The sequence below is a fragment of the Talpa europaea genome (genome assembly GCF_964194135.1).
Source record: "Talpa europaea genome assembly, chromosome: 3".
Lineage (NCBI taxonomy): Eukaryota > Metazoa > Chordata > Mammalia > Eulipotyphla > Talpidae > Talpa > Talpa europaea.
In genome coordinates this window covers 79,658,619-79,674,674 of record NC_140069.1, presented here as the reverse complement: position 1 = coordinate 79,674,674, position 16,056 = coordinate 79,658,619, and the positions used below count along the sequence as shown (strand labels likewise).

The 16,056-nt window shown below is 37.3% G+C and overlaps 1 protein-coding gene across 1 annotated transcript in view; it reads left to right on the top strand.

The window, feature by feature from the left end:
• The window catches only part of CYP51A1 (cytochrome P450 family 51 subfamily A member 1), a gene marked incomplete at both ends in the record, with an annotated part of 30,461 nt that extends 15,799 nt beyond the window's left edge, over window positions 1-14,662 (top strand). Inside the window, 5 exons of the mRNA XM_084230918.1 lie at window positions 6,604-6,723; window positions 7,512-7,707; window positions 11,561-11,656; window positions 12,221-12,389; window positions 14,484-14,662. Of these exons, the coding sequence (XP_084087044.1) occupies window positions 6,604-6,723; window positions 7,512-7,707; window positions 11,561-11,656; window positions 12,221-12,389; window positions 14,484-14,662 (760 nt within the window). The remainder of the gene's footprint in view (window positions 1-6,603; window positions 6,724-7,511; window positions 7,708-11,560; window positions 11,657-12,220; window positions 12,390-14,483) is intronic.
• Window positions 14,663-16,056: the final 1,394 nt, after the last annotated feature.

Genomic DNA, 16,056 nt, shown 5'->3' with positions numbered 1-16,056 from the left:
CTTTGTCGAAAGCTTTCTCGGCATCTATCGATATTATCATATGGTTTTTATGTTTCTTTTTGTTGATGTGTTGGATAACGTTGATTGATTTTTGGATGTTGAACCATCCTTGTGTTCCTGGAATGAATCCTACTTGGTCGTGGTGAATTATCTTATGGATACATTGTTGGATTCTGATAGCTAAAATTTTATTGAGGATTTTTGCATCAGTGTTCATTAGCGAGATTGGCCTGTAGTTTTCTTTTTTTGTGTTGTCCTTGTTCGGTTTTGGTATTAGTGTAATGTTGGCTTCATAGAACATGTTTGGTATTATCCCTTCCTTCTCAATTTTTTGGAAGAGTTTGTGAGGATAGGCACTAATTCGTTTCTGAACGTTTGTTAGAATTCATTTGTAAATCCATCAGGTCCTGGACTTTTGTTTTTGGGAAGGTTTTTGATTACCATTTCAATTTCGCTGCTTGTATTGGTCTGTTTAGGTGTTCTATTTCTTCTTTATCTAGCTTTGGGTGATTGTAGAGTTGTAGGAATTTGTCCATCTCCTCTAGATTGTTGAACTTGTTTCCATATAACTGTTCATAGTAGTTTCTGATTATTCTTTTGATTTCTGCTGTGTCTGTTGTGATTTCTCCTCTTTCATTTGTGATCCTGTTTATTTGTGCTTTCTCCCTTTTTTCTTTTGTGAGCCTGGCTAGGGGTTTGTCTATTTTATTTATTTTTTCGAAGAACCAGCTCTTGCTCTTGGTTTCATTGATCTTTTGGATTTTTTTTTCTTTAGTTTCAATTTCATTTATTTCTGCTTTGGTTTTTAGTATTTCTTTTCATCTACTGGTTTTGGGGTTTTTTGTTGTTCTTTTTCTAGTTGTTTGAGGTTCGAGATTAGGTTGTTTCTTTGAGTTCTTTCTTGTTTCTTGATGTGAGCCTCTATTTCTATATATTTTCCTCTTATTACTGCTTTTGCTGCATCCCATACATTTAGGAAATTGGTGTCCTCCTTGTCATTCAATTCAAAAAATTTTTTAATTTCTTCTTTGATCTCCTCATTAGTCCAGTGGTCTTCCAGTAGTGTGGTTTTCAATCTCCATGAAGTAGGAGAGTTCCTTGCCTTCTTTTTATGGTTTATTTCTAGTTTGATGCCTTCATAGTAAGAAAAGATGCTTGGTGTGATTTCATTCTTGGTATATCTGTTGATGTTTGTCTTGGGTCCCAGAATGTGATCGATCCTGGAGAATGATCCGTGTGTGCTTGAGAAAAAATGTGTACTCAGATTTTTTTGGGTTTAGTGTTCTATAGATGTCTGTTAAGCCCAAGCGCTCTAGATCCTTATTTAGAGCTTTAGTGTCTTTACTTATTTTTTGTCTCGTTGATCTATCCATTGTTGATAGTGGTGGATTGAAGTCTCCCACTACGTATGTGTTTTCTCTGATGTCTGTTTCAAAGATGATAATAGTTGTCTGATATATTTTGGTGCTCCTTCAAATATATCTTAATGAGTGTTATTTCTTCTTGAAGTTTTGTCCCCTTGATCATAATGTAGTGACTGTTGGGGTCTCTTTTTAGCTTTTTGAGTTTGAAATCTGTTTTATCTGATATAAGTATAGCTGTTCCTGCTTCCTTTTTTGGTCCATTTGCTTGTAGGATTGTTTTCCATCCTTTAAATTTGATTCTATTTTTATCTTTTGTAGCTAAATGTATTTCCTGGAGACAGAAAAAGGTTGGGTTTTGTTTCTTAATCCAGCCTGTGACTCTGTGTCTTTTTATTGAAGAGTTTAGTTTATTTACATTTAGAGTTAATATTGATATGTTAGCATCTGTATTTGCCACTGTGTTTGTCTTTCCTTTGATTTTATTTATTTATTCTTTTAACAACTTTTTTTTTTTTTGGCCTTCTTTTGTTGTTATTTGTCCCTCTGAGGTTCTGGCTTTAGGACTCCTTGTAGTATTTTTTGGAGTGGGGGTTTAGTTGTAATGAGATTCCAGAGTTTCTGTTTTTGTCTGGGAAGGTCCTTATTCTTTCTTCATAGAGGAAGGAGAGCTTTGCGGGATAGAGTATTCTTGGTTGGCATCTGTTTTCTTGGAGTCTATTGACTATGTCCCTCCACTCTCTCCTTGCCCGTAGTGTTTTTTTGGAGAAGTCTGTTGTCAGTCTGATTGGTTTTCCTTTGAATGTTATCTGTTTCTTCCCTCTTGTCAGCTTCATTATTTTTTCCTTGTCTTGGATTCTTGGGAGCTTTACTATTATGTGTCTTACTGTATTTCTTCGGTGTTTTTCCTTGGTACTTCTCTTTCCTTTTTTGTTTTGGTTCTTTTTATTTCTGTGTCTTCAACAGTACTTATTCGTTCTTCCATTTCATCTATTCTGCTTTCATTTGCTTTTCCCAGAGTTCTTTAGCGCCTCCATTAATTCTTTGATTTCCTGCATTTCTTTTACTTCCCTCTTTAGGGACTCAATTTCATTCTTCTGAGTGTTGTTTTCCTTAATGACTTCCATCAGTTTTTTCATCAGGGCAATTTTAAGTTCTTTTTCTGGAAGGCTCAGAAGTTCTTCCAATTCACCATAGGTGCAAGCTGGTGGGTGGGTTTTTTTTTTTTTTTTTTTTTTTTTTTGTGGTGTGTCTTTTTTCTGAGGCGTTGCTACTTTGCTTGTAGTTTTTCTTTTCCCTGCTGCCTGTCTTCTAATTTGCCTTATGCGTTGGGACACTGTGCCGCTGATACTGGCTGGCATCTTTTTGGTGTGTTCTTTCGGGAGTTTCAGAAACTGGCAATCCAAACGAGTCAAAAACTGTTATGCCAGAAGTCTAGTGAGGCAGTGGTACTTTGAGTATGTTAATGGTTACTGTCACAGAATCTCTCCTCTTTCTGAGTTTAGTTACAAATGTGCGTCTTGAAGTCCCACAGACTTCCCTGGAGGTGGGGCAGCTGGATTGCACTCTGGTTCCAAATCTCTGGATCCTCCTCTGGGCTCTGACTTCCTGCCAGGTGGGACTGGGCTTGTGGGGGCCTTCAGCTCACCTTTGACTGCGCAGGGAACCTTCTCCCTCTGGCTCCACGGGGAGCCTTCTGCCAAATTCAAGCAGTCTTTATTGAAGAAAGGTCCCTGTTCTAAAATGGAGCTTTGGAGACAGGCACACTCTCCTGCATGCTGGATCTGTCCCGGCTGTGGGTGCCCGCTCCCCCTCTGGGCTCGGACTGCTGGTCAGAAGGGGCCTGGCTTGGGCGAACTTCCCAACTCACTTCCAACTCCTCTGGGAACCTTCTGCCGATTTCAAGCAGTCTTTACTGAAGAAAGGTCCCTATTCTATGGGGTGTTGATGATTTTTTTCTGGTCGCTAGGTGGCGCCAGAGATCTCTCCTAGTGTCCTTGGGGAGCTGTTTTTTTTTTTTTTACCCCGCGGGACAGGGGAACAGAGTGGGAGTGGTGGGGAAAGCCTCAACGGCTTTGGGGTGCTGTGTCTGCCTTGTGCCCCACCGTCGTGGGGATCCCACGCCCTGAATTTCATGCCCTGGGTCTCAGTTCCAAAGCCCTCAGGTCTAGGACGCGGGCTGTAGCCCAGTTCAGTGTCTGTAGAAATGGCGCCTTTTGCACCCCATTCCCGTGTCGGGCGCCTGGTTTTTGATTACTCAGTGAGGGACATTCACCTCAGTGAGGGCCCCCCTGCGTGTCTCCCCACAGGCCTAGGTCGCAGGCGTGGTGACCTGGGCAGCCTGATCCGCGTATCCTTTCCAAGTGCACTGCTTCTCCACACAAGCTTCCTGGCTGGCCCAGGGCTGTGTGTAGGTCTCCAGGAGGCTTTGTTTTTCTCTAATGGTGCCTGGAGCTGTTTGCTCACCTCCTCACTGTGAATCCTGCTGGGTTCTCCACAGCTCCAGCTCACAGGGTGTGGTGGCTGAAATAGTTCCTTTCCACTCACAGACCTGCTTGATGCGTAGTTTGTCCTTGTTGGTTGTTTTAGTTTTTTTGTTTTTTCCTCCTTTCTGTTGGTCGGAGAGTGCAGACTTTGTAGGTGGGGGAGGGTAGCAGGGTTCTCAGCTTTCCTCCCTTCTAGTCCTCTTTTATGACAACTTTCTTCTTTGGGTACTTTGCTGGAGTCGCCCGTTTATCTTCCGTGTCCCAGTTCTCACTGGGACCTGCCGCTTTTCCTCCCTATTAACTTTTTTTTTTAATGGGAAATCTTACTCTCAGCATTTCCTCGCCCCATTTTGATCCCAAATTCCAACAAAGATAAAACTTAAAACATAAAATAAATTGGGGATTATGAACCATCATTCTGCCATAAGAATTCCAGACAGATTTTCTTTGTGTAGCGAGTTCATTTAAGGTAAGTTCAGCTTATTAAAAAGGTAATTTGTTGTTTATGGGCTCTAATATTTAAAAGCTTTTCTCACATATTTAGGTGCTCAGAAAAGTCTCTTCTCTATCTAAAAGTGATACAGCCCTCTGAGTACTTTCTTAGTGTTTGACTATTTTTTAGTATATTGCGAAATTTTTTTGGAAGTGTTAGTGCTTTATTTAATTTTGTATTTGTTTCCTTGCTAACTGTACTGTGATTTCCTTTAAGGGCCATCTGTGATGCAAGGAAATGTTGCTTAAGGGACTTGACATATAGTTGAGTGTTTTGTGTATTATTAGGCTCTCTGTATGTTGATTCATTTCAGATGAGAGATAGGGAGGAGTTCAGTTGATAATGTCTCTTCCTCCTCTTTTTTCCACTTCCATCTAGGCACAGAATAGATGGGTGATAACACAGGGGAAAGCCAGGAGAGGTTCTCTGAAACTCTTAATACCTTATATTTTAAAATGATTTTATTTATATTGTGTTAGAACAGCCAGCACAATCCTTGACAGCATAAGTGGGTTCAACTTGTTTGGATGAAACTAGAAATTTCTGTACTTTATATGATAGTGTTAGGGGGAAAGGATGTCCTAAAGCTAATTCCATACAGGCTTTGTGGACTCCACCCCCACCCCAGGCCAAAGCCAAAGACACTGGGAACTCCAAATCCCATCACCACCAAAGGGAAGGTGGCTGGGACCTGAGGGTGGGGTTAAGCAGCCAGGTTGGTATAAAGCCAGACACGTGGGCTTTGGAGGGGTCCCTCATTTTGACTCTCTGCCATCTCGCAGCGCCCGACCAGCTCAGAGAGTGCTTTTTGGGTTTCCAGGTTGGTGGATTGGGTAGGACGTATTAAAGACTTTATTTCCCTATTTTCTCCCTGAGTTGTACATTTTCCTTATTTCCTTTTCCCTTGTAAATAAACCTTTTATTAACCTTTTGTGTGTGCCTGTAGTGGAGTATTAATAAGTCCCTTTTAAACGCGTGGGTGAGGACCCACAGCCAGGCAACCCGTTCAATATCGGGACTGCCCTATAACAATAGGACCTTAACACTCCGTACACTGGCTAACTAAATTAGTCCCTTCATTTTCTTAAACCATTTTGTGTTTTTCTGGCTCTTCTGTGTTCATACTGTAAAATTCATCTTCCTGCTGCTCCTATTATCTCAGTCAATCTTAAATAACAATATTAAAAATGAAGTAGGGTGGGAATTTTAATTGGAAGACTTGATTAAGAGGGGCTAGGTAGTAAGATTGTCAGCTTTTTAAATTTCAACTCCATTGTTCACAGGTCACATTCTCTTACACAGAAGATGATAGTAGGGATAATATATCTACCTCACAAGAGGGTAAAGTGGGTAATGCATATGAAATGCTTAGTATAGTATTTGTTGGCTAGTAAATACTTTAAGAAGTAAAATTTGGGGAATTAAATTTTGTTTTTTGACTCTGCTAGCATTTGTCCCCATAAAGGTATATTATCTTTTTTCTTTTTCTATTTTGGTGTCTGTGGGTGGGCTCAAAAGCTACATTGTCTTAAAAACTAAAATCAAATTTGTATGCTTTAGTCATGTTCTAAACCCCAGATTACTAAATAAATCCTAGTTTTGTTCAAATTATAAATATTAAAGAAGAACAGAGTGACTCTCCTTCTGCTTTAAGACTTTGGTTAAAATTGGAATTTCTTGTTTGAAAAATATTCTGCTTTCTGTTATATTTGAATATGATTCTGAAGGAATAATCCTATAAGTCTTATTTACCTTTAATTACAGCAAAGTTATATTAAAATACATTTCTTCCCCTTAAGGACCCTAGAATTCCCAACAGTGTAAGATTGTCATAGCTTCTTTTTTCTTTTGGCTCTGAGTTCTAGCATGTATTTTGGCATTATTAAAGTTAGTTAAATAAGGTTGCTTTCACCTAGGTTCTGGTTATTTTCAAAATGAATTTGATGCTAGAAAACTTTTTTTTTTTAAGATTTATTTATGCATACAAGAACTGGGGTGTCAGCCAGAGGTGTGGGGGTGAGAGGATTCACCAGAGTCAGAGTAGGGAGCAGAACAGGCAGATCTACTGAAGTACACTGCTGAGGGGAGCAGCGGGCAAGACAGGAGTGGTCTGCTATACCGTGTATGTTATCTTTCTGGCCGGGGATCAAATTCATGTTGCAGTGGCTGGCAGTAGCTTGACAATGCTGAGACTTTAACCCCTGTGCCACCAGGGAGGCCCTGCTTTTAGTTTTTTAAAGTAATTTTCATCTTTGTATTATAGACGCAGGGACAGAGCTCATCGAGAGATCAAGAATATTTTCTATAAGGCAATCCAGAAACGTAAACAATCAGAAGAAAAAGTGGATGACATTCTCCAAACGTTACTAGATTCTACTTATAAGTAAGAACTGTTCAAATCATATATTAAACTGAAGCTAGAAATTACACATTAAAATATAGTTAAATAATACTTCGAGTTAAAAAATGATACTTGCAATTAGTAATGCTAACCTTCAGCCTTTTTAAATGATTGAGACATAAATTACCAAATCCTGTGCCTTGTTGGAATCTCAGTGACTGGGTGAGAAGTTTGCTAATAAACTACAATAAAGTCCTTCGTAATCAAAACAATATTTTCTATTGAAGTAACATTTCATTAGAACATAAGTTTCAGGTATACATCATTAAAAATCAGCATTCAAATCATTGAAAAGTCAATGTGTGTATACACTACAGTAAGTTCATTGGTGAAAGCCCAGTTCAGTGAAATAAGAAAAGAACCCTAAGGTAAACTAAGGACTTTGGGTGACTACGATGTGTTAATGTAGATTAATCCTTGGCCAAAAAACTGTAGTATTTTGGTCAGTGATGTTTATTGGGCTGGGGGGAACTATACATGTGTGGCAATAGGGAGTATTTGGGAAATCTGTACCTTCCACTCACTTCTACTGTATAGCTAAAGCTAGTCTAAAATATAGTCTTTAAGAATACATTTTTTAAAAAAGAAACATTAAATAAACATTTTCTGTTGGTATGTTTCCCTAATGGAAAACAAAATTAATGTGACTTGTGACAGGTAGTCCCAAGAGACTTATTTTATGTAAAAAGTTTATCATTATGATCCTTTAAAGGTTGAGGCATGAACTACGTCTCAAAATGTTGAATTGATATGTGTGGTTTCTTCTGCAGGAATGGGTGTCCTTTGACAGATGACGAAGTAGCAGGCATGCTTATTGGACTGCTTTTGGCAGGGCAGCATACATCCTCAACGACTAGCACCTGGATGGGCTTCTTTTTAGCCAGAGATAAAGCACTTCAAAAAAATTGTTATTTAGAACAGAAAGCAGTCTGTGGAGAAGATCTGCCTCCTTTAAATTTTGATCAGGTTTGTTAGCTTTTCAGTTTCATTGCTGCTTTGGGACTTTGCGAGTATCTGTGACTATTTATACAAGCACTGGGTACAGTCAGAAGTGCGGGAGGGTGAGAGAATTCACCAGAGCCAGAGTGGGGAGCAGAACAGACAGACTGACAAAGTACGCTGCTGCGGGGGGCAGCGAGTGAGGCAGGAGAGGTCTGTGCGCTATGTGGGACCCTCGCCGGCGGCTGGGGATTGAACCAGGGCTGCAGAGGCTGCAGGCAGCTTCGCAGCCCAGCGCTCAACCGCTGCGCCACCGGGGAGGCCAATTTGCTTCATTATTTTTAGAATGTTCCTTATTTACAGAATGTTCCTGAAACATTCTATTGTTATTGCTTCTTGCTATTAACCTTTATGAGATATGTTTGCATTAATGTGTAGGACATCCTTGGTACTTATTTCCTCTGTTTTGAAATCTGGATCCTGGAGGATAGGGGATATTATGTGTTTGTTGTATGTCTTTAAAGTGTCAAAACTTTTGAATTACTCAGAATTCTACAGGCCCAGAATTGCCTATAGTTAGAAGTTTCCATTTCTAAAAAGCTGTGGTAGCAATAATGGGGACTAGAAATTCACACTGTAACACCTCCCTTGCTAAGCTGAAAAGGAAAAAGATTGACAGCACATATTGAGATTTCATTTTTGGACCACAGCCTGGTCATATTCCCTTCTTGTTATTTTATTTTTTATTTTAATCATTTATTAGTAGAGTGTATTACATTGTTTGAATTTCAGATGCTAATTCTTTCCTTCTATGGATAAATCCCACATTGTCATGGTGTATAATGCTTTTTACATGTTAATGGATTCATTTTGTTAGTTTTTTGTTCAATATTTTTACATTTATATTAATAAGGGATAATTGGCCTATAGTTTTTTTGTGATGTCTTGGTTTTGTTATTAGAGCAGTATTTCCCTCACAGAATGAATTTGGATGTATTCCCTCTTGCATATTTCGGAAGTTGGTTAAGTTGGTGTTAATTCTTTATTATTTGAACATCTTTAAATGTGCTTTTTGAGTATTGCTATACCATCTTTGTAGAAACTGCTGTTAAATTTCTGTTCCCATCCTTAAATTGGATTTTTTGCCTTTTTATTGTTGAGTTGCAAGAATTTGTGTGTTTTCTCTTGATGTGTTTTTGGTGTCTAAGAAATCGTTACCTATCAGAGGATATGGAGACTCATTTCTAATTTTTTGTCTTGGAGTCTTTTTATAGTATTTTACATTTAGATGTTTGATCCAGTTGACTTAATTCTTGTATACAGTGTGAGTTTAGGGGACTAACATCATTCTTTTGTATGTTACCTAGTTATCCCTGCATTTTTTGTTGACAAGGCTGTTCTTTCCCCATTGAGTGGTCTTGTCTGGAATCTATTGACCATGAATTTAATATGTTTTTTTTTTTTTTTTAATATTTACTTATTTATTTATACAAACACTGGGTACAGTCAGAAGCGCGGGAGGGCGAGAGAATTCACCAGGGCCAGAGCGGGGAACAGAACAGGCAGACTGATGAAGTACACTGCTGAGGGGAGCAGCGGGTGGCAGGAAAGGTCTGTCACGCCATGTGGGACTCTCGCCCGGCTCTCGCCCGGCAGCCGGGGATCGAACCGGCGCTGCAGAGGCTGCGGGCAGCTTCATAGCCCAGCGCTCAACCGCTGCGCCACCAGGGGAGGTCCTGTTATGAATATTCTTAGAACATTTGGTTATAATCTACCTCAATGTAGTTCATTTCTCTCCCCGTCTTTAGTACTGTTGTTAAGCAAATGATTCCTACTGAACCCATTAGTATGTTTTTATAAATATTGTTTTATGCATGTCTTTGAAATCAGTTAGAAAAGTTACAAAAATACAATTATACTGCCTTTTATATTTACCTTTTACCATAGTTACCTTTATGAATGCACTTTATATTCTTTTGTGTATTCTAATTACTGCCTACTATCCCTTTCTTCCTGAAGGACTCACTTTAGTATTATGTGTTGGGCAGTTCTACCAGTGATAAGTTCTTAGCTTTTTTAAATGTGGAAATGTCGTAATTTCTTCTTCATTTTCTTCTTCAATTTCTTTTCAAGAGGATATAGAACTCTTGACAGTCTTTGTCATTTTCAATATTTCATCCTAATGCCTCTTGCATCAACAGTTTCTAATAAGAAATGAGCTGTTAATTTACCCTTATACTTGATGAGTCCCTTCCTTTGTTGCTTTCAAGATTTTATCTTTGTCTTTCAGTGGCTTATGATGTGTCTAGATGTGGATCCTTTTGAGTTTATAAGCTTATTTGATGTCAGATTGATATTTTTCACCAAATTTGGAAAAATTTTGGCTGTAATTTCTTCAACCCTCTTTTCTTTCATCTTTCTAAGATTCTCATTATGTATATGTTGGTAAGTTAGTGGTGGTTCCATAGGTCTCTACAAAATCAATTGACTTACGTTCAAGTTTATTGCTTCTTATGTCAGTTCATAAATGCTGTTGATCCCTCTCTAGTGAATTTTTCAGTTCTTGTATTTTTAAGTTGCAGAAATTCTTTTGGTTCTTAATAAAATTAATTTACCTCTTTACTAATATTCTCTATCTGGTAAGATGTTTCATATTGTTTTAATTCCTTAAATTAAAATATAACCTTTGAACCTAGTTATAATAGCTGGTTTATTGAAATTAACAACTGGGCCTTTTCAGGGACAGTTTTTACTAACTTTTTTCTGTGTTTTTTGTTTCTTAAAATTTTTCATTGAAAACTACGTTATAATAACTGGAAATCAGATTCCCTCCTCTCTGGATTTGTTGTTGCCGCCATGGTGTTGCTATTAGCTTGCTTTGTGAATTTCCTGGAGTAGTTCTGTAAAGTCTACAGTCTTTGTCCATTGCAGTTAGTGAAGACTGCTTACTGTAGTGGTCACCTACTGATTGGTCAGAGATTTCCTGAAGTGCCTTTAACAATGTCTCCCGTTTTTTTTTTTTTTTTTTTTTTTAACTGATGGGCTCTGTGTGGTATTTACAGCTACCCCAGAAGGCAGTTACAACACTGCTTTTCTTTTGTGTGCAGATCAGCAGAGTTCAGAGATGAAAACCCTTTCAGGTCTTACCTGGGTCTGTGCATGGTTTTGTATGTGTGTAACTTTTCAAGAGTTCCAAATATTGGATCTTTTTAGTCTCCTATGAGCATCTCTTTGCCCAACTTTTCCTTTATATTTTTTTACCCATCTCTTGTTAGTTCTGTTGCCTCTAGTAGCTCAGTGTTAAACAATTTCTGCTGATTGTTTTTACAAACTTGTTATGAATTCTATAGTAATTGTTAGGCTGTTTGTTTTCACAGCCAAGCTGTTGGTTTCCAAAACTGTTGATCTGGGGAGAAGAGTAAAGTAGCAAAGAGTAAAGTTACAATACCACAAAGCTCACAATTCTCACCAAGATTCAGCTGTTTGTTCTTCTTGAATTAATTTCTCTTTGAGTCATTACAAGCCTGTGGTTAATTTTCTAGACTTTTTAGTTGACATTGGTGACATTGATTGATTGATATTGAAGTTGACATTGATATTTTTTACTAGTTGCTGTCATTTTTTGAGGGGTAAATTTTTGTAGGTCCTTACTAAGCTAGTTTTTAGGGTAATTTCTTCTTTTCCAATATTTTGAATTCATTTCCTTTATTGACTGTAGACAAAAATAGAACAAGATAATCCCAGCCAGTGTGACCAGTTACTTCTGAATTTCTACCCAGGGTAAAAATTATCTTGTAATAACCCAGAAGTTTAAATTATTTTGATGTTGCTGAAATACATTACATATTTATAAAACTTAAGACATTTTTTCTCTTTTTAGCTCAAGGATCTAAATTTACTTGATCGCTGTATAAAAGAAACACTAAGACTTCGACCTCCTATAGTTACCATGATGAGACTGGCCAGAACGCCTCAGGTTAGTCTCGACTAGATCACTTTCTCCATACCCAATTTTTATTTAGTAAAGAAGAGGAACTATAATAGCATCAAAGAGAAATTTTTAATTAAAAATTAGAATAATCCTATATAATTTTTCAATTTTATATACCACAAATGTGCATAATCATAATTGCAGTCAGTAGACATATTAATATGTTCTCTGCATTTTTATTTAACCGTTAGGATTTTAAAATGAAAGTACACTTTTTTCTTGGTTTTAAAAATGACCTATGTTCTGTTGTAAAAAATTCTGATGATACGGAAGTATATGCATCAGATAGTGAATGGTTTCTTGAAATCATACCCCTACCTCTGCGAATCATGATGTGTGTGTGTGTGTGTGTGTGTGTGTGTGTAGCCCAGTATTTGGTTACTTGGAAATCATTGAGTTAAAATAATTTCTAACTGCTCTATCATCTAACTAGTTTTTGAATATATATAGATGTATATCATACATATTAATGCTTTAGTGCACAATGATTTGATTATATAGCAGATTATTTTTTAATTATTTGATGATATGTGTTGCTTCTATTTATAGACTGTAGCAGGGTATACCATTCCCCCAGGACATCAGGTGTGTGTTTCTCCTGCTGTCAATCAAAGACTTAAAGACTCATGGGTAAACCACCTGGACTTCAATCCTGATCGCTACTTACAGGACAATCCAGTGTCAGGAGAGAAGTTTGCCTATGTGCCATTTGGAGCTGGTAAGATGATTACTTGTGTATTTTAAATGTTTTGTTTTGGTAACATATTTGTCCTTGTCAGAATAATCCATGTGAATTTTATTTACAAGTATCTTTATCTTTCCTTATAGGGACATTCTTGCAAACTTTTGTAGGAGTGTATCTTTGCAAGTTGGAAAAAATGTTGGGTTGTCGGAAAAATCATGAAATATGGAAAAAAATAAATGATGACTTTTCTCACATCTCAATATTTCATTTGCACTACAAGAAATAGTCCTGTGAATCCTCATATAATGCTCTGTCACTTTTTAACCTATCTAGTTTTATCAAGCATAATTTTTGTAGTCCACTCTGTTTTTCCTTGTAATTGTATTTAAAGCTCTTGGTGAATCCTGTTTTAAAGAGCCATTGTAGTTAATGTGGGTCATCCTTTCAGGCTAATATGATAACACATCACCATCTTAGAAAAGACTGAAGGCACTCATTTTATTTTATTTTATTTTATGATTTATTTTATGATTTATTTTATTTTTATGCATATAAGAGCTGGTGTACAGGCCACAGGTGCTGGTTTTGGTTGGGAGGTGAGAGGATTCCCCAGAGACAGAGTGGGGAACAGAACAGGCAGATTGACCGAAATTCACTGCTGAGGGGAGCAGCGGGCAAGATAGGAGAGGTCTGCTGTGCCATGTGGGTAACTCCCTGGCTGGGCTTGAACTTACGCTACAGTGCCTGCAGTTAGCTTCATAGGTTGTGTCTTAACCAGGGAACCACCAGGGAGGCCCTGAAGGCACTCGTTTTAATCTGCTCCCATTTGAACTTTTCTGGTGATGAGTTTGCTCCCTTAATTTATATGGTAGCTCTTTTCATTGTTGGATAGCTCTCATTTTTAGAAACTGATATTAAAGTTGTAATCTGTTTCCTTTTAAAATTCCACTTACACTTAGTGCTAATCTGGCCTATGAAGGTTCATTTATATCTCTCTGAGCTATGTGAATATAGATATAATATTCCCTCAAATCTTTCTTTCTTTCATCATTGTGTTAGTTTCCTAGGACATCTGTAACTATCAGAAACTTAAGAGAAATATGTTCCCTCACAGTTCTGGAGGCTCAAAGTTTCAAATCAAATTTGTAGGACCTGGCTCCCTTTGATTGCTCTAAGAATCTTTCCTTGACTTTTCTTAGGTTGTGGTAGTTGTTGGCAATCGTTCCCATTCCTTGGATTGCAGCCGCATCAGCCTAATCATAGCCTCCGTCTTTTCATGACCTTTTCCCTTGTGGATGTCTCTCTGGGTCTCAACATGATTTTATTATTTGTATACCAGTCATTGGATTTAAGGCCCACCCTAATCCATTATGACCTTATCTTAACTAATTACACCTGCTAAGACTAATTCTGGTGGACTTCAGAATTGTGGACAGGAATTTTGGGGTGACAGTGTTCAACCCCATACAATCATGTTAAGTATCTTCAACTTCTTTGACCATTCTTTTCCTTTGTAATTGTGCTGTTACCTATGTTGGTGCATGTAACATGTAGTTAATTCATTTTCATGATACATTTTGTGAATCTTAAGGATTTATTGATTTTTCTGTGGACTCCTAGTTAGAATACTTTGTAAATACCTCTCTAAATGTGGTTCCTAGAAGTGCACAGTGCCACATAAGCACTGTGTTAAGCATTTTATGTTAATATTTTTTCCATTTAATTCTCACAACCACACATTTTGTGGGACTATTTTATGAGTTTTTCAGAAATGGAAACCACCACTTATTTAGCAAGGTTTAACTTTTCTCAATTAATCATATTCCTTATAAATAAATATATATTTAACCTAGATGTTAAGTGTCAGAAAACTAGAGGTGATATAATTTTCCAAGTGCCATTTCTTTAAAAACATGTTGAAAAGCCCAGATCTGTATTAACTATTTACAATCTTGTTTTATGTAAAAAAAAGTCATCTTCTAAAAAAAAAAGCCATCTTCTTACTAAAATATTCACTTGCTATTTATCTAAAATTGATAATTGATAAATGTTTATAACTCCAGGCTAAATGGAGAAAGGATTTCAGCTTACATACCTAAGGAAACCTTTTCTTTTTTATTTTTATAGGACGTCATCGTTGTATTGGGGAGAATTTTGCCTATGTTCAAATCAAGACAATTTGGTCTACTATGCTTCGTTTATTTGAGTTTGATCTCATTGATGGATATTTTCCCACTGTGAATTTTACAACCATGATTCACACCCCTGCAAACCCTGTTATCCGCTACAAACGAAGATCAAAATGAATACAACTGCAAGGAACTAAAATGTCAAACATCACTGTAAACTGCAAAAGCATTGAAGAGAATGAAGTTTACAAAACAACTTCCAGTGTGCTGTTTATTGAATGTGTAATGTGAAGACAGCCAGCTTAATGTAGTAGTTTTTGCATTTTCTTAACTGAATGGTTCCATGACATCTAATGGCATTTCAGATATTTCCTAAATTTTATGATGGGAATTTATAGAAATAAAGCTCATTAGGGCCTCCCCTGGTGGTGCAGCGGTGAGTGCTGGGCTGCGAAGCTGCCCGCAGCCTTTGCAGCAACAGTTCGATCCCCGTCCAGCGGCAAGAGTCCCACATGGCACAACAGACCTCTCCTGCCGCACCCACTGCTTCGGTTCCCTCAGCAGTGTATTATTTCATCAGTCGTTCTGTTCTGTTCTCGGCACTGGCTCTGGTGAATTCTCTCACCTTCCCGTGCTTCTGACTGTACCCAGTGCTTGTATAAATAAATAAATAAATCTTAAAAAAAAAAAAAACTTAAAAAAAAAAAAGAAATAAAGCTCATTAGTAAAAAATTGCTGAGGGGAATCTTGGTAATTGGCAGATCCTAAGTAAAACAATTTCCAGGTGTTAATTATAAGAGCATACTGAGTTCTTGGTAAGATACAGATACTAGAAGCATTTGGTTATTTATTCATTTACTGAGTAACACCTGTCTGTATGTTCATTTACTGAATAAACTCGAATTTAAAGTCTTGAATAAAAGAATACTATTGTTTTGGTATTAGGATACTCAGCAATGATGGATCTGTATTGTAGAAAATTAGGTCCTTTTAAATTTTAACTGGAGGCACTGTCTATAAGACAGTGAGAGCTGACAATGGCTTAGTTATGTTTCCTAAAAATAATACTAAAGACTGCTCATGTAACTTAACTGATTAATAAGTCTTACATATTTATCTACCTGATAATATGTATCTGTTTCCACATGGTCACATCTTTGTGAAAGTCCAAAATAGTCCTTAAGAGGGATACTCTTTGTGCTCAAAGAATACCCTTCTTTCTTTCTAGAATACATTTAAGGGTGTTTCTGTTACTAGTATTATTGATTAAATTTAAATTTAGAATTTTGTTTAACAAGTGGGTTTTTTTCTAAATGTAAAATTTGGAATCAGGGAACTCTGGACTTCAGAGTAACTAATATGAGCAGGGTCTATGGGAGTAGTATCATTAATCACATTCTGTGTAGCCTGTGTTCAAGCCTGACTATATGCTATCTGTAATATGACCACAGTCTGTTCTTAACAATTCAGGCTACAATATTTTCCCTTATGTGTATAGTTTCATTTAAGAGAGAGGACTCTTGTTAAACTACTTATGAAGGCAAATCTCTTCTGTTAAATTTTCCACATTA